Source organism: Streptopelia decaocto (genome assembly GCF_964273445.1).
Source record: "Streptopelia decaocto genome assembly, chromosome: 5".
In the NCBI taxonomy this organism is placed as follows: domain Eukaryota; kingdom Metazoa; phylum Chordata; class Aves; order Columbiformes; family Columbidae; genus Streptopelia; species Streptopelia decaocto.
This window is the reverse complement of record NC_138659.1, coordinates 23,307,231-23,332,766: the sequence shown is the minus strand read 5'-3', so window position 1 is coordinate 23,332,766 and position 25,536 is coordinate 23,307,231. Positions and strand designations below refer to the sequence as shown.

The 25,536-nt window shown below is 37.6% G+C and overlaps 1 protein-coding gene across 5 annotated transcripts in view; it reads left to right on the top strand.

Annotated features, from left to right (window-relative positions):
* The first annotated feature begins 1,054 nt into the window (after nt 1-1,054).
* The window catches only part of PTBP2 (polypyrimidine tract binding protein 2), a 57,399-nt gene continuing 32,917 nt past the window's right edge, over nt 1,055-25,536 (top strand). For 3 of the 5 annotated variants that reach the window (XM_082053955.1, XM_082053956.1, XM_082053954.1), the window contains exons 1-3: nt 1,063-1,196; nt 2,792-2,822; nt 15,208-15,283. In XM_082053955.1, coding sequence (XP_081910081.1) covers nt 1,189-1,196; nt 2,792-2,822; nt 15,208-15,283 — 115 coding nt within the window. In that variant the 5' untranslated portion in view covers nt 1,063-1,188. Of the gene's footprint in view, nt 1,197-2,791; nt 2,823-15,207; nt 15,284-25,536 lie in introns of all 5 variants that reach the window. The other 2 variants (XM_082053958.1, XM_082053957.1) reach the window with 2 other exon arrangements.

The following is a 25,536-nucleotide window of genomic DNA, read 5'->3' as shown; positions in this document are numbered from 1 at the left end:
GTCACAGACTAAAATGAGAATTTGCATGTATTCTTACTTGTGAAGTTAGCTACTGGTCTACTCATGAGGTCAGTTAGAAGAGAGGGAAACAGGGCTAGTAAAGCATAGTGAGAATTTTCTAGTTATGGACATATGCACAATTTGTTGGCTCTTAAATTCTTTACAAGGCTTCATTGCAAGGGCTTCAGTGACAGACTCCAAGGGGCCTACACTTGTGTTTTTGAAACCAGTATTGCCAGACCAAAATATAGAAAATACAGATGTTTTGAATACCTTTTAATATCTTTTTGGGTTTGGGATCTTTTAGGAACATTCGGATCACATTTTCAAATTTTCCTTCATAGGTGTAAAATCTTTAGTTTTTGTCTGGAAGCATTCCAGGATTGTGCCATGAACAGCTACTTCTATAAACTTTGTATCAAACATTGTAAGATTTATGATGAAATGTTGACAACTAGCAAGAAACAATGGAGGGCAAAGCATATTTCCTAATGGCCATGTAGAGCAAACAGTTTGTACCCTAATACATTAGTTTACAGAGAACCATGACTACACCAACTTCTGTGAAGAAACAGTCTCACTCACTGCAATAGTTACTTTGTACATTGGTCTTTACTAGTTTCGGAAGAAGTATTAGCAGTTAGTTAAATAACCAACAGGTTGCTCGCTTATAAAGGCCAGTGTGGCCGATGGCCCCGAGCGCTGAGGTCAAGGCTCCCTGCCAGGGTGGGGCGGTCTGAGGGGTCGGGGTGCGCGGGGAGCCCGGGCCTGGAGCGGCCCTTCCGAACGCTGTCCATGGCGAGGAGGGAGGCTCACGGCGCCGGGAAGCGCCGCAGCAGCCGCGGGAAGCTCCTCCGCAACAAGTGCGGCCCGGCCGCCCGTTGAGGCCCCGGTGGGGCGGCAGAGGCCGCCGATGGGCCGCCCCAGGCGGGGGAGGCTCGCGCCGCCTCACGCACCAGCCCGGCCCGGCCCGGGCAGCTGATGGCAACAGCTTCAGCGGCGCGGAGTGCGCATGCCCGGGGCGCGGACGCATGCTCAGTAGCGGCGGGGGACGAGGAACGGAATCCGGCACTCGGCAACGCTCGGCGGTTTCCGTGCAGGCCAGGCCGCCATTTTCTCACAGCTTGCCCGTACGCGTTGCCTGCGCGGCTCTCTGTCCCACTTGTCCGCGCTTTGTCCTGCTCGGCGATGGACGGGTGAGTAACGACCGGGGCGGTGGGGGCGAAACTACTGCCGGGGTTGTGCCACCGGACGGTGGTGGGACCTGTCCCGGTGCCGGGGGCTCGCTCCCCGCCGCGGCTTCCTGCCGGCGGGCGGGCGTCTCCGAGCGTGCGGGGAGCGGCGGTGGGACAGGCGGGGTTCCCGCCGCAGGACAGCTGGAGCCTGAGGCCCGGTACGGGGGTGGAGGAGAAGAGGGGGCTCAGGCTCCCCGTGCCGCGGGCCCCTCGGTGGGGTTTTCCCTTGGAAGTGCTGAGGGCTCGGGCCGCCCCTCCTCAGCGTGGTGCTGAGACCTCGGTTCTGGCGGTGAAGGGGAGCACGATCTGCCCCATCAGTCTCCTCCAGAGCCTCGTGTTCTCTCCCTTTCCCCCGCCTTTGCCCTCTCTCCCCAGTTGTGGGGTGAGAAGGGGCGCTCAGTGGGGCCGGGGTTTGTTTTGGAGCTGGCTGGAGGGGAGGAGCCATACCAGCGGGAGCCAGATGTCGAGCTCTTTTGTTTTCAGAAACTGCCTAATTAGCCCTCTGGTTTCCCCTCTCTCCTCCCCAGGTGGAAAGACGTGTGTGTTGAGGACTGGCTGTGAAAGCCAGAGAGGGAAGGTTTGAAGGGAGTCGGCCAGCGGGGCCCGCGGGCCCGTCCGGGCTGGGGGGCAGCCCCTGTGCACAGGCCCGTCTGCTGGACCTGCACAACCAGCCTGGTGGTTGTAGGCTTCGTTAGTGTAAATACAACGGCTTCCACATTCCCTATTGGATTGTTTACTCTGCTTCAAACAGAGGAGCAATCTCTTTGGTATGCTTAAAGCATTTAGCCTTCCAACTGTGAGAGTTTTAAAGGCTTTTTATGGTTAGTTGTGATTATAACGTTGGGAGTTGCAAATCCTGTCTGAGAAGTCTTGTCATTAATGACTATTATATTGTGGAATGCTTTCACATATTTTTGGTTTGCTTTCATTTTTTTTGATGTGGACTTAGTTTTTTTGGGGGGTTCTGTTACACACTGTGAGTTATAATGCCACAACCTCTAAGAAACAGATGTACCTTGACATACCTGTTGCAGAATTCCATATAGGTGTACCTGATGACGTTTCGTTCAATTTCATATGGGTTTACCTGCCAGTGTGTTCCTTTTTCCAAGTTAATTTCAAAAAATGCTTTAGTTTCTTCCTGCTGTAAGATCTGTAGGGTAGCCTATGTTGCTGAACTAGGTGTCTAGTAAATAGGGGTGTGCAAGAAAAGTTTTGTACTTATTTTTAAATTCTTTTATTTTCACCCTGTGATCTCATGTAGTCCAGAAACCCAAGTTTCCTAAATAAATTTCCTGGCAGTGTTGCTTTAGAGTAATGTTTACTTGAAACTTTGGACTTTTGGAGAAGCCTATAAGTTGGGGGAGCTTAGTGGCTTTTGTAGGTTTCTTTTGTACTTCTCAGCCCTGCTGTGTTCTTTGAGCATAATTTTTTGACTGGGGAGGTTATTGGCTCTTTAGATTTCTCATTATTTTGACATTGCAATACATTAAAAAGTTGGTTTTATGAGGATAAATGGCTTGACCTGTGTTTTTGTTTTTTTTTCTTTTTTACAGCATTGTCGCTGATGTTGCAGTTGGTGTGAAGGTAGGATGTACACTTAGCAAATAAGGGGGCAAATTGTTGATACAAAATGAACTACTTTGACCATCAGTAGTTGCAAGTTGCAAGATTTTAACTAGTCATTGTCAGCTGATATTTAGTCAGCAGTATATGTGTTATTAACCAAAAATCTGTAGAGGTAAATTGGAGGTGCTACGCAAAATACTGTTCTAGATGCTCAGCTGTAAACAGTGGTTCTAGACTAATGTAGTGCTGTTGGCTTCTTATTTTAAAGCTTAATTTTGCTGATTTTTTTCAAAACAACATTTTTTCATTGTGGCATGGTGACTGTATGAGACATGTTTTCTTCTTTCCACCCATCCTTTGTTCAAAACAGTTACAACTGAAGTTCAAAAAGAAGTGACTGTCTATAATAGGACACAAACATACGGGAGGTAGAATTTGTTATGTAGACAGGGCAGCGGGCGTTTGCTTTGCTTTACTTTTTACATTCAAGTTCAGTTATGTATTTATCATCTTTATTCTAACAAGGAAATAGCTTCCAAATAGTTGCTAATTTACTGTTTATTTCACTTCTATTTTCAAATCTGTTGCAGGATTTAGATCAGTACTTCATAGAAGCAGACCAAGAAATAGTGAGAATGCAAAGATACATGGGACAAGGGACCTTTAGGTTATAGTAATGGATGCATGCAAGCAATTCTGTTTCAGTGGTAGAAGTGCAAAAGTTTTCTAGTGCATACCATCAAGTCTCCACATTTGTCCAGGGACTCTATAACTATGCTACGCAGCTATCTTTTCCCCTGAAGCTGATGTATGCTAACTGCTTGGTAAGCCAGGTTTTGTCTAGTAAAGCTCTTCAGCTCAGATTCAGTGTTGGTCTGTCTGGATTTGGACTAGGTCTTGTGTAATACAGCTAGCCTGTAGATACAGGTGCTGCTCTGTCAGAGGGACCTGTATGATGTTTGTGAGCAAGCTTGCTTCTCAGAGGAGCTGTAAGAAGTCAGTTATTTAGATTCTGGACCCATCTGGCTCCACATGTTCATGCAATGTTGTAGACAAGCTTAAAATTGCTCTCTGAATCAAGAGAAAAGCTGTGGGAGCTAATCCCTATCAGAAATGTGAACTGGCATGATTATTTCTCCCTTGCTTGGGAGGACAAAGTTTTAACTGATGAAAACTTCAGGAATGTGTTTAACAGTTTGGAGGAATATCTAAGGAAGTTGAAGACTTTCAGAAGTAAACTGCCCTGTTTTAATAGCTTTGAGGGAAAACAATTTATAAATTGCCCTCAATCATGTCTAATGAAGAAGTAATTTCAGGTAGACCATGTATTGCTTGAACTTTGATTTCTGACATTCTCACTTAAGCAGAAATAAGTGGATCCAGTATCCCTTTCATTCTTAACTATGAGCGACTTAGAATCTTATGAGAATTTGAGCATTCATGAAATATGTTGTAACCATGTAGTGCAGTTTTGGAACCATATTTTCAGATGGTAGCCAGACAATGAAATAAAGATGCTTAGATGACATAAACTGCTTCTTTCTGTTGATTGTAGAAGTTATAAGAAGGCAAGACATGTATTAGAAGCAGTGATTAAATACAAGGAAAGGCACAGAAATGTCAAAAAAGTGTGTTATTTGTCTTGTGAAAATGGACTTTGGATTTTAAAAGGAAGCAATCAATTGGTGCACAGATTTAATGGGAATAAGTAAGAAGGATGATGATTTTCTGAAGAAAGCTTTTAGATGTGGGAGGGGTAAACTGGATGGTGTTTTGGAGCTTCTGTTATGATCTCAAGATGCTAATACAGTTTTTAAATTTTAGGAATGTTTTACTTGTAGGTGGTATATAAACAATTGGGAACATTTATCTCACCTCTCCTTGTCTGTTATCTTTTATTTGGGGTGCTTTGGGAATGTGTAGGGAACAAGTTTTGAGTCCAAGGAGTTGCATAAGCAGTTTTAATGCTCTTTTGACACTGCTTTTGTTGTGACTCTGTAGCCATTGAAGTGGGCAGGGATTTACCTGCGTGAAATCAACTCATCCAGGATACTTGCTTGACCGGAGGCTTTTTTGAGATATTATGCCTACTGTATATATGCTGATCAGTTAGACAGCATGTTTGTGATATATTCAGTTATACTTGGAGAAATGGATTGTGACATACGATTAGGATTGTGACATATTACTCTTCTGTTTGGAAAAATTTGCTTTATTTTATCAACATCAGTCATGTCTGTACAAATTTGAAAATTATATTAACTATTGTCTGACTGGTTTCTCTCTTAAACAGGAAAGCAAACATGTTAGTTACATTTCTAAACCTATTTGTAAAAGAGTAATAGTGGAAGTTAACTACTGTAGTCTGGGAATTGTCTTTGAATTAAAAAAAGCTTTTGAGCTTTAGGGACTGAATGTGGGCCAAGCAAATATAAAGTCAAAGGAATACTTGCTTATAATGTTTTATTAACAGTTTTATAGTCTCAGAGTTACCTGCTAATGAGGCTGCTAAATTGGAAGCTGTTAACATTTGTTTGTGCTGTATGCTTTGATTGATTTAAAACATTTTTGTTCATCAAACTGTTGAATGTTCAATCTTGATTTAATTTACATGTTGAGTCACTAGAAATTAGCACCAAAAGCAGAGGAGAACATAAAACTCAAAATGGAGGTAGAAAAAAATGACAAATAGTATTTGAAAACTTGGTTTACATAGAGTAAATGTGGGGATTTGTGCAACTCAAAATATGCGGTGGGAGCATGCTTCCCAGCTATAATCTGTCAGAGAAGTGCTGTGCTTTAATTTCTGAAAGTGTTAGAACATATCAACACCCAGTCATCTTCTAAGTACATATGAAATACCTCATATTTAGTTTGGTCTGTAATTTCTTGTTTTGCTTTCTGGAATACATGGAGGCAAGGAAATGTCAGTCTGCACACAGTTCACCCCTTATGTTACAATTTACAAAATCATACAAACATAATGAGCTTTAGCTCTGTGTTTGCTGTTTCTTTGTGAACTCATGTTGTATATGGGTAGTTTGTGTAAAGTATTTTTGAATAGGACAGACCTAAGGATTCTGGTAAAGGTAGTATATTACATAGTTCATAGGTTTTTTTTTTTCAGTTTCTTGAAGAAGTTCTATACATTTTTAATGTATAGTTTTCCTCATGCCTACTTTAAAAATTGCCTTATTATATATGTTTCTTAAAGCTACATCTCAGTTGCTTCGTTTTTCCTACATGAGGTCCTTCGTCACTAAAAATGAGATGGTCTGCTAGTTAGCTTCTGGTCTCAAACTCACTGGCTATATAGGTTTAAGTATCACAATCTAATAACTGTAGTTTGAATTGCTGTCTTGTGTTCCCTTTACAGTTATGATGCTTTAATCTGGATAGGTAAATTGATTTAGTACTTGGAGTGATAGAGCATTTTTCAGTTGTTGAAGTGAATGTAAGAGGTACGTAATAGTTTTCTCGAGAGTAATTAAAAGAACTTTTGGAGTGGTATAAAATGTGGTGTAAAGAATATACATCGCACAGATGCAGGGAATAACTTAGGTGAACTTTTGGTGCATGTTGAAGATAATAGTTCTCTTTTACTGTATTTCAGTGTGTGTCACTTCAGTCTAATGTATCGTCTTTCTCCTGGATGGCATGTATAGCTGTGCGGTAAATGGGGCCTGAACGACTGAGTGACTCATTTTGTGTATGTACATTGCACATTTCAGAGTGGCTGAGGTATACTGGTACTTGAGGGGGAGAAAAGAAGCAGTCATTCCTTCATGGATGTGTTATTTGGTGCATGCACTTGGGAATTCATGGAATTGTTGACAGTGCCGTGGATTACACTGGCCGAAAAGTGAACTTTAGCTGGTGTGGACAGCACCAGTTACACCTGGGAGGGAAAATTCATATTCCTATAAATAATGTTTAAAGATGTGGGAATGGCCTTTTCCCCCAGAAGTCAGGGCATCAGTGTTTGCAGGATGCTCAAGAAAAGAGGGAATACTTGATGTGTATTTAGTTGGTTATGTTAGGTATGCTAAGAAGCACTGTCCTAGTACTTTCTGATAGTTTTCCAATCAATAATGTGTCAGAAAGTCCCCCCTTTTTCCTGACTGCTGAAATTTAACTTGAGGAATATAATAGTGTGGGGAAAGTGAGGTAGCTAAAACCAGAAGACATATGAGCTGATGGCAAAAAGGAAGAGAGCACAAAGTAGCAGTGTCTGTAAGTACTCTTGAAGCATTGTTCGCTTTTTTCTAACTCAAGTTCTGAGAGGTAATCTCTTACAAAATTACAGAACACTGACTCTTTTTTGCTACTAATAACTGAGAGTTTCCTTGTGGCGGAAACAAATTTTGTGGATTTATTGTAATTTTTTTTAATTTGAGCTGTACACTGCATAACGAAAATATGTGTAGAAAAAGTCAGTCAGAAATTCTAGCAAGTTGTCAGAAGAAAAGTTTAGACTAAACTTAAGAAATGAGAAAATGTATTTAAATGTGTGTTTAAATATTTAAATATATATTTTTCCTTTTAGTATCTTCTTATTTTTTCTGAAATCTATTTTGCTTTCACTGCCATCATTCTAGATACTTAAATGAAAGGAAGGGAGTGGTAGGATAAAAAACTGACTCATTCATACAGACAAATGCCATGTGATGGTCTATTTCATTGTATTTAAAATATCAGAATGATATTTTTGAGCTGTCTTTGAATGTCTAATATAGTTACTAGTAGATTGCTAGTAGATTAGGCAAAGAGTCTGCTGAGGGTAGTGATATGAGGAAAATGGATTGTTTGTGAATCGGAGTAATTGTTTTTAAATCAACTTTTGCATTCAATGATACTTAGTCGTAGCAACAGTAGAGAGCAAAAAATGTGCAGAACGTTCTAGCAGTGAAGTAAGAATGAAGTGTGACCATGTTCAGAACTCTGGAACTGGCACCTGAGTTTGCCCTTTCAGCAGTCAGTGGTATGGGGAGTACATCCTTGGTGACAAAAAATAGCGTCTTACAGTGAAAGACATCTGCTCTCTTTTTAACAGTAACTTCTGTTAAATGACCCTGTTTGAAATGACTTTCATATTTATTCCCAGAACAATCTACTCCAATTCTATTTTCTTTGTAACTTTTTTTTCTTAATGCTCATTCTGCCACTGTAGTATATGTGGAAAAACAGGGAGAGCTGAAAATGAAAAGAAAGGAAAAATGTTGAAAATTAGTTTGTGCTCTGTAGCAAGTATGCATCATTGCAAGGAAGGCTTAGTAGACCTATTTGATGTGTTTTGATGTCTGTCACTAATTGGAAATCACCTATTTTTCATTTGTATCAGAAAACCTATATTTACATCTTAATTTAGGGGATTCTAGGAAGAGAAATGTGATCACCTGGACCATCTGAAAAAATATGAACCAATACCAGCATGAAAATACATTTCCCATTTCTCACAGATTTGGGCCATGTTTTCACAAGCAAATTGAGTTGCATTCCATTTTTACCTGTCACTGTAATACTTGTGCAACAAATGTTTGGGTAGCCACTTCACAAACCTCTCTTGGGAACTTAACCAGGATAAAGTTAAGCTGACAAAACAGTGAGTTGCATCTCTTCAGTCACATTTGTACCGAAGCGTGTGGTCGTATAAATACTTGTAGCAATATAAAACTGGGGAGGACAGAGTAGGAGCAAGTTCCTGGGGCAAGGGGGAAGGTAGGAGTGTTGCGTTTGGTGATAGTTCGTTCAAATGAGGTTGTGATTTCACAAGCTGTTAATGGGACTATGATGTTTGATGTAGGGGTTTGGGTGGTTTTTGTAGCTACAAGTACATAAAGCTGTTTGTAGCTTTTAATAAAATGACTTTTTCTGTGAATGTGTAATGTCAATATTGAGTTATAGACAAAACAGCACTAGTGCTTTTATTTTTTTTATTGTGAAATAGTGGAAAATGAAGTAGAAAGTACCTTCCTTGTGGATCTTATGTAGAAACTGCTACTAAAGGACCCAATCTATAAATCTAGGTGACATCATTCTCTAACTAGAAAGCTGAGAACTTATCCAAGTGACAGCTCCAGTGAGTTTTTCTGACCTATTCCTATTTACTACCAATTATGTACAGCTGCTTTAGAGTAACACTTTCTTTCCTGGTAAATGTGGAAAAAAAGTCTGAAATACTGGAATAAATTATCTTGTTTGTTCTTCCTCTGTATGTTTGAAGTGTCAGCCGGTATTGGACTAGACTCTTGCCTGCAGTCTTTCATTACAATTAAAAACTTGAAGGTTTCCAAATGAGGCTAGGTGGCATAATTTAAGTGGAGGTTTGGCTATTCAGCTTTCTGGTTTAATAGTCCATCTTTATCTTCAGATGCTAGGTACATGGCATGTACCATGCATATAGTTGCAAGAAGAAAGAATAAAAGCTTAATTTTCTCCTAGATCCTTCCTTACTGAAAAAAAATGAGCGTAAAAATAGTGAAGTTAGTTGTTAGGATATATAAACAATATATGATTAGCTGAGGATAGCCTAAAAAAGAGAATACAGAGAATAAGTATGGAAAGGTGGTCGTATTTATCCAGTTAACTTCATAGTGAGTTAAAAGCAAGTGCTGTTTTAAGTGAGTTTTTAAGCGTCCATGGAGTTCATGGCCTCATTTGATAAGAGTTCATGCTAATAAAATCAAATAATGTAGTCTTAAAAAAAAAAAAAATCAACTAGACATACTCCTTCTATGTCAGGTTCTGATGAAGTGATAACTAGCTTATAATTTAAACTGTATACTTTGTAAAATACTTTTGAACCTGCATGGAATTTCTTTTGGATTGTATGTTTGTCCTGTCCTGAATTGAGTTTTCTGTGAATCCTGTACATACAAGAGGTGTAGCAATCTGTTCATTAGGTAATTCCGATTATGTATTTGGACAGTAGTGCACATAGAGCATAATGCAGGTAAAGTATTCTTCATGAAAAAGTGTGTGTTACATTGTTGCAATGTTGCATTAAAAATGCATCCTGTTAAAAATGAAGCATGAATTAAATTCTGATCCATCACGTGTAAACTGAAGGAAGTCTATAAATGCTATGTTTGGGGGTTTAAAGTATGTTGTCATGTTGTTTCCAATATCCAGTCCCCAAAGTTAATTCAGATACTGAATATTGATGCTGTGTGTTTACAAGTGTGTATCTGTTAGAGGGAAATGTTTACTGTCTAGATTGGAATTCTCATATGCTTTTATTTGTCTCACATACCATCAGGTTTCTGGTGCTTTCTTTTAAATTGTTCCCAGATGTTAGAAATGAAGTATTTTACAATGCTGTTAGATTTCTTTAAATCACGAGATCTGTCTTGTGGCTTGTCATACCCCTTGGGAAATTCATGCCCGTAGGCTGGGAATGACTGGTAAATGCGCAGTGCCAGCTCACGTTCTCAATTTCACTTTCATCTGGGGGAGGACGGGGGGAGAGAAGGGAAGTGGTGGGGGCAAGAGCATCCTGTTCTTGAGAGAGGTTTGTAATATCAGCAAATTAGAACCCCACAAATGAGAAGACTTATCAGAAAATGTATTTTTGGAGTAGTTATCTTCTCTAGTAGGAATTTAAGAGATTATTTTAAGAGATTATTTTTTATGATGCTGTTGACTTTAACGAAGTATAGTTCTTCACTTGTTTACTCTTTCTAGTAGTATTGGTTTAGTGTTCATCTAGTGAATCTACACATGCTTCTAATAAACCTTCTGTAATACACTCGCGTTTGTTATATTAGGTTCAGCTGTAACTTCTAAACAGAGTCTTCATTGCCCTGAAATGTTGGGAAAAGAGTTGATAATGTTTCTCTTTTATAAACAGTTGTCCGAAAGTATTTTAAAACCGCTTTGGTAAGTCTCAAGCCAAAGTTGTTACTCTTTGGGCTTTTTTTTTTTTACCTTGGATGTAATAGAATCTGGGGAATGTTTGAAATATTTAAAGCCCTATCTGGAATGTGAGGGAAACAACTGACAAAGACTTCTAAATAGTATTTTCTTTATTAGTCTAGAAGGATAGTATGACTGTAATGACTTCCTGAAATTACATAGCTACTTAATATAACCTGTGATATCATGAAGCTTTATAGTAGTCTGTTATGGGGGGGAAATAATCCAAAATCCTCCTATGTAAATCCAGTTTGTGTAGTGAGTTATTTTAAGTTAGTTATGACTGTTAAAGCAAGGAGCTAGGAGATTAATTTGCTAAGCTAGTAGCTTTTTCTTTGTATAACTGATTCTGTAAATTGTAGAAGAAACAGAGTATATACAATAAGTGTATTCACATACAGAAATTAACTGAAATATCAAAGTGGTATCTTCAATTTAAAGTGTATAAAATAATTTTTGTATGTATAATTTTTCAGTTTCTCTGAAATACGTGTACAAAGTTGGAGTTGGTATATTTTTGATCTTTTTAAGTGATCCTGCATGTCAGTTTTATGTAATTCCATGGGTTGAAGCCATTCATTAACATGCTGTTTTCACACCATGGATGTTAAATGCTCTTACTGGGGCAAGTGTGTGAGAACATGGGCTTCATTGAAAGAACTGTATTAACTCTGCAACAAATTTAAAGTTCACTCACTGCAAGAAGTTAGTTGCGCAATTCCCTTGTTTATTTTGTGTATCAGTATTTTAGCAGATTCTGGTTTCATGAAAAAATGGTTTAGATATCTCTGATCTGAATAGTTAATGGCTTAGCTTTTATGGAAGGTGATTAATGTTCTTCTTGACATTGGTAGGAAGAGAAATATGGCATTGAATACTTGTGCTGTTGAGGACTAGCTGTCAAAAGATGACCTATTAATAGTATAATAGCAGTTTGTACTTCTTTTGTCCTTTGTGATCTTCTTTCCTCATGCTAAAATGGATATTCTTTTAGTCTTGACTGTGTTGCTATTATAGGAACTTTTCTTTGCTGCTTATGACAAACTAAAATCCTTGGGGTGTTGTTTGTTTGTTATTTTAACTTAGATGTGGACATTTCTGTGATCTATTTGTTTGTGATCTTTAGATTCTTTATAAAGCAGCAGTTGACACAGATTGTGAAAACAGTTAAATGAATATTGCTCTTGGATCTTCTTTTCTTCATTGAAGAACATAGCAAATCAGATTCAAAGATCTGAGTTTAGTTTCCTTGTCTGTTAAACACTCAGTAGAATTTACCTAAATTATTTTAAACGTTTCTTTGCATCATTTGAGTAGCAGAACTGGTGCGCTTAAGGATAAGACTAGTGGATGTTCAAGATACTTGGGAAATGGATTATAATTCTGAAGTTTGTATGTGAGATAGCGGAGTGATGAAGAGGTTTGCTCTTGGAGCAAGATACCAGTTCTTTTTGGCTTAGCACCCTCTAAAAGAAGATGCATATAAAAACAAAGCCAAGCACCCCAAACCACAAATTGAATAAAGTATTATCTCTGCTGAATAAATGTAAGTGAAATAAGTATTTTTGTCTATGCTGTAATTCAGGAGGTGTTTGTATCACATAGCAATGCAAGTTTAAGAGAACATATTGGTGTACTCGAAATGCTTATATAAAATTGCTTTACTAGACAACTTAGTCATCTTAACATAACCCTTTTGAAGTAAATGACAATTATGAGACAATTACTACTTTTGATTTTGTAATTCAATCTCTCTGTGTCCAAGAACATAATGTCTTTTGCTGTGTAGCTGGTTTTAATGTACTGAATGAAGTGCAGAGGTGTCTATGCTGCTTAAGATAAGGCAATGTCTTTGTCTTTTATGAAAAGCTTGGCAAGTATGTATGGGAGTGAGTTAGCAGAGGTTTGCTATACATTTTGTGGTTTCATGGTGAAGTGGAAGAATATTCCACACACGGACCTGTACATCTGTGAATCAGACTTGTGAACACTGATTTATCAGCATGAAACAAATGTAGAATTTATGATACATGGCAATATAAGGAATTCACATTTACTGCTTCTTCTGAAGCAAAACTATTAAAACTTTTTCACGTGTAATGACAAAAACTTGTGATTGACTCTGAATGTATTCATGAAATGCGAAATGATATGTTTCAAAATGAAGAGAAAATTTTTAACTGTTCATGAAACACAAATAGAGTAACTGAAAATGCACTCTCAGTAACTTGTGCTCCTTTTGGATTTTTGTGCTGTGGATTAAGAAATTAACAGTGTTTGGAAAGCCTGATTTACTAGGCATCAGAAGTTTATGTCATCATTCTTGCATTCCACTGGTTAGCACTTGCTGGCATAAGTAACTTTTTGAAGCTGAAAACAACTCAAATTTGAGATTTTTCAGAACTGTGAAGTTCCTGCAGGTTTTGGGAAGAGTAGTCATTTGGTGTGGGGGACACTTCAGTTGTTCACTTAATGACTGCTGTACTGTTGCAAATTAATGCCTGGCATATTAAGGAAAAATATTCCTGCTGAATTGTGCATGACTATGTACTGATTCAGCCTCTGCTGCTGCTTCTACTTGTTGAGTTGAGGTGTCCAGGCTACAGACCAGGGCTCCCAAGCAAGGCCAGGGGGGTGGGTGGACAGCAGAAATAACGGCGGTTATAGCTGGGTGAGCCAATGCAACTAGTAACCTTGAACTTTGCAATATTCTACCTGTGTAAATATTATGTTAGAAAAAAAAAAAACAAAAAAAACAAAAAAACATTACAGACAAGGAGTGTTTGTTTCAACTTATACTGAGTGCCTGGGTAGAAAGCAATGTAGTTTGAATAGTAGAGAGTTTCCATAACTAATCTAACTTGTTTCTCACGTTTGTCTGGCTAAGGTTTTCCTTATTTATATCTGATTACAGATCTGTTCTTATCTTGGGAAGGACAAGACGTGATTCCTCTCATGGTCCTACCTAATCTTGGTGTTAGGCATTACTCAGTTTTAAAGGAAATTTGTTGTTGATTTGATAGGCAGAGCATTGTTGGTTGCTATGTACTCTTAAGAGCTTAGAGTATTCAGTAAACTGTATAAAGATTCTTCAGAGCTGATGTTGAAAACTAAGTGAACTTTAATGGGTCTATGTGTGCATACACATATATACCATTTTTAAGAGCTTCTGCATTTCAGGTGTGGATTAAACAAACTTTAACACATTTTCTGTGCATGGACATAGAGAGCACTGTGATAAAATGGTAAAGGTTCGATTTTTTTTTTTTTTTTTTCCTCTTTTTTTTCTTTTTTTTTAATGCATCTTGCAACTGTGCTGCCTAGGAAGGTGATATCCTCAGGTTAATTTAGTATGCAGTAATGAGATGTCCTGTAAAACATATTCACTAACTATTCTTGAGATTCTGTTGTAGTGTCCACAATAGAATTAAAAACATTCCTTTTTATAAAGATGGGTAGAAACTGCTTTCTTTCCTCGCTTCCATTTTAACAGCGATGTGGATTAGTGTTAAGGGTGGTGGGAAAATACTTTTGAAGTGGGGAAAGAATCAATAAGAGATCAAAGATAATATTTAAAGGAGGTTAGCTTTATTTCCCTTTTTTTTTTTTTTTTTTTAAGGAAAGATCTAAATATTTTGGGGACTTTTTGAGAGATGAAGTCTTGAGTAATGGAGGGGCTTGGGGGCCGAAAGAAAAACAACAACAACAACAAAAAAAGACTTGAAGCCAGAGGCTCCTCAGCTATGTCAAACACCTATCTTATATCTTGCAAATAATTTGAGAGAAAAAGATGATATTGTCTGTTTTCAAGATAAACCTTCTTCTGAGGATTTGACCACAGTTTTCAAGTCATTTCCAAAAAGACCATTTAATTGGTATTTGTCATGTTTTAAGAATTATAATGAAGATGTAATTCCCTGCCCTAAATTGTATTTTGTAGGTCAAACCGATGTCCCCAAAATAAAAACTGATCATTTCCTATGAAGACAAGTCTTTTTTTTTTTTTTTTTTTTTTTTAAATAGTGGTGTTAGAATTGGGCTAAGCTACATATTTCTGTTTGTATAGTTTTCCCATGTAGTTTCAGCTATATACAATAATGTATGTATATAAAATACTAAAACCATAGATTAGTTTAAATGCTTTTGAAATAGACTAAATAAATTTAATAATATTTTAATTCGAAATGCTGGACAAAATTATTGTTCAGCAGTTCTTATTGTGTCTGGAGGTGGCTACATTTCAGTGGTGGGTGAAACAATAGTGCTTAAGCTGCTCTCATGTCAAAGATTGCCGTGTAAATATACTGCTTTACTTAGATTTCAAGTTGTTGTACTTATCTGAAAAGAAGAAGTCTGCCAAATCTGAATAGGTTTGGTAATGCTTGCTTAAGTTCTTCTAAAGGTTTTCCCTTTCAAACTGACATTTTTAATATCTTTAAAAATCACAAAATAGAGGAAAAAAAATCTCTTACTGTCTCTTTCTTTTTAGAGAGGATCTGACGAACTTCTTTCAGGCAGTGTACTCAATAGCCCGAACTCTAACATGAGCAGCATGGTAGTTACTGGTAAGTGATGCCCTTTCAAAGGAGAAATCTATCATTTATACTTGGACTCATTTCCTGTGTGCGAGGGGAGAACACTGAAACGAAAATCCGTTGTGCTATAGAGGGATAAACTGTTGGCATGTGTTAGACTGTAGTGACCTTGTATATATTCACAAACCTTGGGTATCTGAGAAGAATAATCTCATAAAACAAGAGGCAACTTTCAGATGTCTGTTCACTAAGTTGTTGGTGGGTGATGGGATGAAAAACTACACTTGTCTTGTACAGCTGCCTTCAAAGTAAGGAATCACAACTACCAGGCAAAGATAAATAGCTTAGCAACTCCTGTGTGACATCAGCCTTTTCACACATAGACATCTGTGAGTCTGGGCATTACTGGGAAGAACACTGTGCCACTTTCATAATATAAGTATGGATTCAGTAAAACAGAGTTTTGCTCTGTTCTCGTTTAGACTGCTAAAGCAGGAAACTTCACTTTGCTACTTCAGTCTGAGATCTCAGCAGTAGAATCTCAGAATGTCAATGCAAAGTGAGTGTAGTTGTTCTTTAGCCAAATTTCTGGTGATGCCAGATAGGCTTTTCATGAATTGGCTTGTACTAAAATGCCTTCTACTGCAGTTAATGCTTCTGTAGGTTGAATGTGCTTTGAGTTCCCTTGGAGGACTCACTATAAAGGTGTTGCTTTTCCTCTCTTTTTTTTCTCTCCTTAGAGATGTGGAAGAATAGGTTCATGGCAACAATCAATGTTGCTTGTCTTTTCAAATAGTTGCCTGGCTCACTGCTTTAATGTTTCTGATTAATTTTTCTATATTTATATGCTGAGCAGTATAGTTATTAATATCAGTAGCAGATTCTTTCCTTTTAATCTAGTAGTCAAAGACTGGGATTCAGGGTGCAATTTCTTGTTAATGTGTGGGTGCCGTGGTGGCAGCTGTTGCCAGAATGGGCAGTTCTGTGATTATCATCCTATGTCCTTAGCATAAGAAGAGAAAAAACCCCACCTCCACGTGTTTCTGTTCCACTCTCTGTGTTAGAGTGCCTGTACACTTACAGAATGACCTAATCCAGCATTAAAATATACTGCCAAAAAGCATTGTTTTCTCTTGGAGGAGTGATAGTGCTGCACAGTTGCTGTTATAGATTCAGTGCAGTGTGGGGTGGAGGACTGTGGTGACAGAAGAGAGAACCACTTCCATCAGCAGTTCTATAACCAGAGGTGAAGAGATTATACTTCTTTGGAATAGATCAGAAATGCAGTGTAGTGCATTCATAGGCATTTTAGAACTCTATGACATTTGTTTATCTCCCCTGCTTTTCTTACTTCTTTCTGATTCTGAAAGATGTCTCTTGTTTTTATTTTCTTGATGTCCTCTGCAGCCCTGGATATTAGTGCTTCAGCAGTGTGCTTTACTTAAATGAGAAACTAGAATGAGAAGGAGTTTGGGTTGTGTGTGAGTGTTTGGTTTTTGGGAGTGGAAGGCAGATCACTGTTACCAAGACAAAGTCCTGAGCATTACCAAATTCTCCACATATTCTCAGAGAAACTTTAGATCATGAAAACTAAATGCAGATTAATTTATCCAAGGAAACAACAATAAAAGCTCAAGAGAAAAAAATTGAAGTAATTGAGTTTTCAGAAGAAAAAGTACAGAAGATTGCTTAAGAAGGCTCAAACTTTAAACAGAAATTCTTTTCTCCTCAAAAAAATCTTAAAACAGAAGAGTGTGCCTTGATTCCATTATGTGGACTTGGGAGTTTGATGCATTTAGCAAATACAGATTCTCCACCCCCTGCCTCCCTCCTTGTCTTTGTTTACCCCCTTTTTAAGCTGATTTAGGGCTTGGGTGTTTCGGTAGGTTTTGGCTTTTTAGTTACCAAAGAAGTATTAGTTGAGAGAGTAGTTTTCAAATGAATTTATTCTTTTCATTTCATACAAGTAAGACTTCTTGATATGTCTCTACGCATGCAGAACCACAAGTGACTTCTCAGAAATTATCTCAGTAGTAAGCAACAGCAGTTTGAGTAGTGGCCTGGTTCCTTTAGTATCATTTGCCTCTTATAAAAATTTTCATATTAATTGTGTAATATATAAAGGAAGTGGGTGGAAAAATAATACCAAACAATCAAAAAACCTCAATCTGAATGCAGTATTTGAAGTCAATCCATTCTCTATAGAGGTCAGTGGAAAGGAGGCTAGTTTTGTTTGGGGTTTTTTGTTTGTTTTTTAAGCAGTTTCTTGGGATTGTGCTCAAATTTGGCTTTTCCCTGCCAGCCTTTGTTAAATGACATAAAAAACCAAAACAAAACGGTAGAGAAGGCTAAATCCACAGTTCAGTGTTACTTTTCTAATATATCCTCCAATAGCACAGTTTACAAGTTCAGATTGTAGAATCAGAAGCAATTAGATCTGAAATGCAACCCATATGTTAATTTTTCTGTGCCCATCTCCTGAAGCCGAATGAGTTCAGGTATTCTTTATGCCCAGATGAATGTCCTCCTCTTGCTTCAGTTCTGCTGTTACTTTTCTCTTCAGAAGAATTTAAAAATTTTGTGAGCGGAGTTTTTCGTTGTAACCGAGGCATGGTAGTGATCACTCTTCCTCAGATTTTCTGGGGCTTAAGATCTGTAATCACTAATGAAAGTCTTTGTAAAGGACACATGTTGTAGCAATTGACCTACTATAACTCTTAAAACTGATGCTTGTTCTTGGCCGTTTCATTCTTAGATTTTGGAAGTGTCACAATTTTATGAGACTTGGCCATTGTTTTTTCCAAACGGATACCTAGATGAACAAAGGAAAGAGATAGTTTGTCTTTGTAATTCTCTGAGCCTTGTTGGTAAAAATACACACAATAAAAAAATGGTTGTCACTAGCAGTACTGTATTGGGCCTAAACTTGGAGCAAAACCTTGGGAGTCACAGCCTTATTTATTTCTAAATCTCTGCTATAGAAATATTAACCTAAACCAAGTTGCCTAAGTTGTCAAAAAAAAAGACCTTTTCATGGAAGTGAGTATTTTTGGTAGAACTGGGGTTTTGTCTTTAGGGGTTAGACTGGCGATGAGATTTTTAAGTGATCATCCTACCCTTTTATCATGGTAACAGTTCCATCAGATTTTTCTGATAGTCAGCTGCCAGTCAGTTAGAATACTGTAGTTCTTTAATGCTTTTATGGATACTCTTGCTCTAATTCACTTTCTTAGTCTGAGAAAGACGTGAAAGATGCCTACTCTCAGTGTTGTAGGGAGTCTTGCATATGCATCCCTTCCTATTTGTGAAAGAAACGTGCAAAATTATTAGACAAACACTTGATTTGTGTTCTTATTGATTATTTGAACTGCTGGTAATTTGATAAACAATATGGAATTAAGGAAAATACTAGCATATTGGACTGTTGTCCAAAGGACTCAGTTAAAGTACAAGGCCTGGTCACTGAGCATTTTGTAAACAGCTTTGTCATCAGTGTCCATCTTAGAAATTGTGTAGATGAAAGGAAATTGGCAGTCTGGTGCATTAAAATTTACTACAACTCGAAGTTTCTGTCTGAAGTACTTTGTGTGTCTTTTGTAAAAGAATATAATTAAAAGAAAGTTAGACATGGATAACTGAGGATAACTTCTGTGTGAGTTGTTTTACCACAATTCTGTACAATTATATCTCCTGTTTTGGACATAATTGGGTTACTGTCCTTATTGTTGTGGAATTTCATTTCAGTTAAGCACTTATATTTAAATATACATTATTTTTTTCCGAATTAGTTTACAAATAGTATGGCAGAACATTCTGTGAATGTTGAGGGAAAAATCCCGTCTACTAGATCAGAGTTTGTTTTAAGGGAAGGCAGCTTGTAAGGTTCCAGGTTAGCAAATATCAAAGCTTTTCTAAGAAGTTCTCTTTTTGATGTTGGATGTTTAAGTTTCTGAGCTTTTTAGTACCAGCTGACATTGAAATGTTGAAGTTGTATTGTCAGAACCACAGGCCTTCTACTGCTTGAACTACTACTGGTGTTTTCCTTCAGTTCCTCATGAAAATACTGCCAAAGTCTGTTCTTATTTTCTATCATAATCTTGCTTGGTTCTGATCTCTTTGGAGAACATAAGCCTCTCAGAAAGGTGTGTGAATTTTTTTTTTTTCGTGTGTTGATGCACAGCAGACAGTGACTAGAAAGGCAGTTTAGGTAAACTAAAATATGGTTTGATTACAGGGTTTTGAGAAACCAGAGCTGAAGCCAGGATAGTTAAAAATATTTTGACTCTGGATTTTTAAAGCCATCCGTTATGCACAATGAAGATGATCATACATAAATAACTTTTTTACCTGTCAGTGTTTTATGTTCAGTAAGTATGTAACTGCAGTTGCTTATTCTGCAGCTTTTAAATGTAAGAAAAAAAAGTCCCTTCTCTTTAAGAACTAGAAAAGGCGTTTCCTCTGTCATGGGTTACTTTTGTGCCAAGCTTCTTGTGAGGCTTTTTTCTTTTCTGGTGGAGGACTGATTAATGGAAGTTTTAGGAACAGTCTCATACCATGAACTGTATTGCTGAAATCCACACAAAAAAAAATTAAAATTTTTAAGGGATGTGGATATCAGGTAAAAGATATTTATGAAAGTTTTATGAAACTGGCTTGTCCAAGGTAAGGCATTGAAACAGAATTGGCAGGTTTTTTTATTACAGCTGCTGCCAATTTCATTGTTTACATTTTTGTGTTTAAGTTCGATCAATAAAAACATTTCAAAATTCATTTTGCAACTGAGCTCACCAAACTCCTGAAGCTTCAAATGATACTATTAATCTTGATCTTGTTTTTTCTTCATTAGCAGGGAATGTTAGCAGTGACTTTGGTAGGTAATTCATTGTGTTAACAGAATACTTAGCACGGAGGCATGCAAGCTAATAATATTTCAAGTGCTGTGTTTAACTTGGGAAATAAACATAGCTGTGCTGGTTGTGATGGCACGTTAAGTAAAATTGGTTATTAGTTAACATTGATGATACCTAAATATAGGTAATTTACTTCTGAAGTCTGCAAATTGATTACAATTAATGGTAATTGGAAAGATTTGAAGAAGTATAGCACATGTGATTGGAAAGTATAATAATTTAATAATGGCCTATAATATACATTTTTCTACAGATATACATGGGCATGTGCATGAACTAAGTTTTAGTGGCCTGATTGCCTGAACAGTCTATCTTTGTAAATTAAGAAACAAACAAAACAACAAAACCCACAAACAAGCAAAAAACACACAAAACAACCAAACAAAACCTCAAAACCCCTTAGGATGGGAGAAATAAAATGTGGCTATTATTGTTCAATTTAGTTAACTTCTGTCTGCATCCCTATGCCATGGTAATTAATTTTAGTTCCACTTCACTTGCATTTCAGTCTAGTATTTTTACATATTTCATGGGCCAGAGGGAAGTACATTAGATTTCGACTGTACAACATTGAGTAGCTACTATACCATATTGTAAGTGTATTATCATGGTTGATTAGAAAACTTACTCGGAGCTCAGTGGGTTTTGAAACAGACATGTAGCGTACATGCAGGTGTACAAGTTAGTAGTTCGGTCCAAAAGTAATTGCAATTTTGGACCGTGAGTTTTAAATCATTGTAACAAGTCTCAAACACATCTTTATTAGTCAAAATAGGAACCATTACAGTCAACACAGCTTTGCCAATGAGAAATAAGTTTGTTTATTCCTGTAGTGTAAAAATTTGTGCTTTGGTTTTCAGTGAGCTCTTGGAAAGCATTTTCTGCATCCTGCTGGTTGTGGAGGCATTTTGCCTGCAACAAGTTGTTGAGACGCTTGAAGAAGTGTTAGTCAGTTGGCCAGAGGTCTGGTGGATGTGGCAGATGAGGCAAAACTTCATCGCCCAATTCATTCAACTTTTAAAGGGTTGGTTGTGTGACATGTGGTCGGGCGTTGTTGTGGAGAAGCATTGGGCCCTTTCTGTTGACCAGTGCCGGCTGCAGGCGTTGTAGTTTTCAGTGCATCTCATTGATTTGCTGAGCATCCCTCTCAGATGGAATGGTTTTGCAGGGATTCAGAAAGCTGTAGTGGATCAGACGGGCAGCAGACCACCAAACAGTGACCGTGACCTTTTTTTGGTGCAAGTTTGGCTTTGGGAAGTGCTTTGGAGGTTCTTCTCAGTCCAGCCACTGAGCTGGTCATCACCAGGTGTCAGATAAAATCCTCTTTTCGTTGCACATCACAATCCAATCAATACATGTTTTTTTTATTGCATAGAAGGAGAGAAGACGACACAGCAAAATGACAATTTTTTTCATTTTTTAATCAGCTCATAAGGCAGCCACTTACTGAGCTTTCTCACTTTCCAGTTTGCTTACAATGCCCAATGACTGTAGGATGGTCAATGTTGAGTTCTTCAGCAACTTCTCGTGTAGTTGCAAGAGGATCAGCTTCAATGATTGCTCTTGGTTGGTCGTTGTCAACTCCCGCTGGCCAGCCACTATGCTCCTTATGTTCAAGGCTTTCATCTCCTTTGTGAAACTTCTGGAACCACCACTGCACTGTGTGTTTGTTAGCCGTTCCTGGGCCAAATGCATTGTTGCTGTTGCGAGTTGTCTCTGCTGCTTTATGACCCATTTTGAACTTGAATAAGAAAATTGCTTGAATTTGCTTTTTCTCGAACATCATTTCTGTAGTCTAAAATAATTATAAACAAGAAGTAAACAAGAAGTCAGTAGCAAAAAAAGCCATAAAGCAAGAAAAGCACATTAAAATCATGTCTAACATAACCACATTTAAGAATGTATTCCAATATCAAATGGCAAATTTCGACAATGCAAATACCGCAATTACATTTGCACCAACCTGATAAAAGCTGTGTAGTTAATATTTTAGTTGCTTGACCATGTTTACTTATTTAAGCTCAAAATCCTGATAGGCAATTTTCTTGGTACTATAAGATAGTTTTGTTATTCATTGGTCAAGGTTTTCCTTTGCACATGGCCCATGTCCATGATGAAAATCCATCTATTCCTGCTGATTAATGCTTTAGTTCTCGTGCTAAGAGTTCCACAATGTAGTAGTGGCCTACCAAGGCAAGGATAATGGGATATGAAGTACTTTGAAGTACAAAGTCTTGCAGAACACGCTTCCCACACCAACCGAATGTAATTAACGTCAGACATGTAACCTTTAATTTTAAGGTTAACAAATGCAGACTTTGAAGAACTTCACATACTTCATGTTTTTATCTTATTTTTGAGTATTGTATCTCCTTTTTTGTTCTTTATCTCAAGAATTTTAAATCCCAGATTTTATCTTTAGCTTGAACTTTTGAAGATGTCTGTAGTAAAACAAAGGTCCTGTTTTTCTTGTTTTGGAAACATGTTTGGCACTTGTAGAAAAGTTGGTCACTGAATCAGACCAAAGGTCTCTTCTTCCTACGTTTTGTCTGTGACATCAGGCTGGGTGTATATATTTAAGGAAAGAACCTCAGAAAGGGAACCACGATAGTCTCTGTTATACCCTTCCTGTTTGTGGTTGCCTGCCATTCCCTTAGCTGGTTGTTTTATGCAGGTGATTGTGTATAGTAGTCACTGTAGTATTTAATCTTTCTCTCTGGTCCCAATAAACTAAAGGAGCGGAGACTTGGGCTAGATATGAGGAAGACATTTTTTTACAATGAGTGTGGTAAAACACTGGCCCAGGTTGCCCAGAGAGGTGGTAGATGCCCCATCCCTGGAGACATTCAAGGCCAGGCTGAACGGGGCTCTGAGCAACCTGAGCTGGGTGAAGATGTCCCTGCTTATGGCAGGGGGTTGGACTAGATGAGCTTTGAAGGTCCCTTCCAACCCAAACTGTTCTATGATTCATAATTCCTTTGCCTTTTCTTGGTCAGTTATTTCCTGTGTTTATATGTGTCTGATGTTCTACTTGTGACAACATTAAATTTTGTATATTTAGCTAATGTGAAACAGAACTACTTTATAGATTAGAAGCAACAGTGAATAACATTGTTAGTAAGCTTCATGTCTTTAATGTATAAACTGATGGTACTGGAGGATGAAAAATTTTTTGAGGAAAGCCTAAGTATTTACCCTTTGTTGTTGTTGTTTTGTACTGAAGGGTGTGAAACAGATTCACTCCTGAAAGAAAAGGATGTTTATTTGTCAATTTATTTCCATAATGCAGATAGGCAGGGATTTATAATCAGTGTCTTGTGATGACTTTTTTTTTTTTAACGTTTTTCTCCTTCTTTCCAGGAAATAATAGGTGAAGGCGATTTCTTACTGTATGCAAAATCTTTGCCCATAGCCACATAGTTATATTTCTATTTTAGGAAATTGTGTGAACATGAAAGAAAGTTACTGTGAAGGAAAATAAAGGCTTTCTATATTTTCAAGGTAAATTATGTATTTGTGGCCTCAGCACACTTTAGGTTGTATTTATGTATTTCCCAAAAAATGAAAAAAAAGTGTGTGGAGAGGAACTCATCTGGGATGAAATGAGATTAAAATATTATTTCAAAAGTAGTTATCAGTGGGAAGTAAGTTATTCACTGTTTGCTAGGAGTTATGCTGAACTTTAGCATGGGTTTTTCTGCAAAAACTGCTTGAGACCATTGAATCTTCATAGCTGAAACAATTGAATGCCACAGACTTACATTATATTGCACTTCATTCTGTTGCTTATATATAAATATATATATGTAGGTTTCTCTTTCTGTGTTTAATAAAATAGGAGTTTCTAACTAAAAATGCCAGGGACCCAAGTTTTTTAGATAACGGCCATTTATAGGCTTTGTCAACTCCTAGGCATTCAGTTTCAACAACTTGATTAATGGTAAATTGAAGGAACTCTGTGCAACAGGGATGTGGCTTGTATATCAATTCTGTTTAGACTGTACTAGCTTATTTAGATGGGAGAATAATGCTTTGAATGCCATTTGTAGAGATGAGCTTTTGTTTGGAAATAGATAGCTGATGTCATGTGGAAACTGGATTTTTCTTCTTGTTGGTGGAGAGCCAGAAGCAGCTTACATCAGTGCAGTGGCTGTTACAGAACAGGGCGAGGATTTTGGTAGTCCTAACTAAATATGATCAGGGTTAGACTTCTGGTTTCTTTTTTTTTTTTTTTTTAATTGTATATTGAAGGCTGTAACTTGATCAGTAAATGAACTAACATTGTCTTTTAGTCACGCTGTTCTTATGGTGATTTTTTTTAATTATTTTTTTTTTCCCAATGTAGATATTGTAGCATCATGCTCTTCAGCGTATCTTTATATTTGTTAAAATGTTAATGGCAAGAGGTTTGAATTGGATCAGGCTTTTCGAGTCTGGTGAAAGCCAAGCTACCTGATGAAAAAGCTACTTAACGTTAAGCTTCCAGTATAATAGCAGTTCTTCAGCAGTAGTTATTAGTTGGCTTGTAAGGTTTTCCTCTCAGACATCCCCTTGCCACTACCCCGCCCAACAATTTTCTGCAATTTTCTCTCCTGCTGTATAGGGAAGGATCTTTTGGGTTGCTTGTTTGTCTCCATAGAGCCTGTTTCTGATGCAAGACAGTGTTATTCTTCTAGTACCTTGCTTTTCTTGACCTGGGTTCTAACCTTTATGGACAACTGATTATGTTGATACAATTTGTTAGAGAATTAAGTTGTTGTTTTAGCAGTCGTTGAATTCACCTTTCAATGGCTCTGAACATGTTGTGTTCCCATGTTTTAAACATCGTGGTTTTCTATTCCCCACTGAAGTTTAATGATGTGTCTCCAGCTGAGAAGTACCATTTAAAATGGCAAATAAGAGACTAAAGAGGGGGAGAAAGGTTTCATACAGTGCTAAAAACTCTTAATAATTTTTCTAAAAGCTCAATTTCATTTGTTCCACAAATGTTTGGGAAAATTCACTTGTGTATTGCATGCATACTTAGTACATGACACACACACTTTATTACTGCCATTATTGAAACAGTAAATTACTGTTAAGCTGTGCTGGCTGGATAATCAAAAGTAGAAACAGTACACGTTCTCTTGGCTTTCAAGAAAAGTAGTAATAACTGTTGTTGTCTTAAAATGCAGCGTTAAATGCTTTTGGGTAAATTTTAATTTCAGAAAGTGGGCTGCTTTATGAATGTTACAGTTCAGCTTTCGTAGTGCAAGGTATGTTTCTGCCAATAAGTAATAAACAACTTTTGCCACAGTTGCTTGCCCTACTGTTGAAAACTTTCTTTGGGCATTTACATAGCATTGGGAATGCTTGTTGCCAATCCCTCCCTCC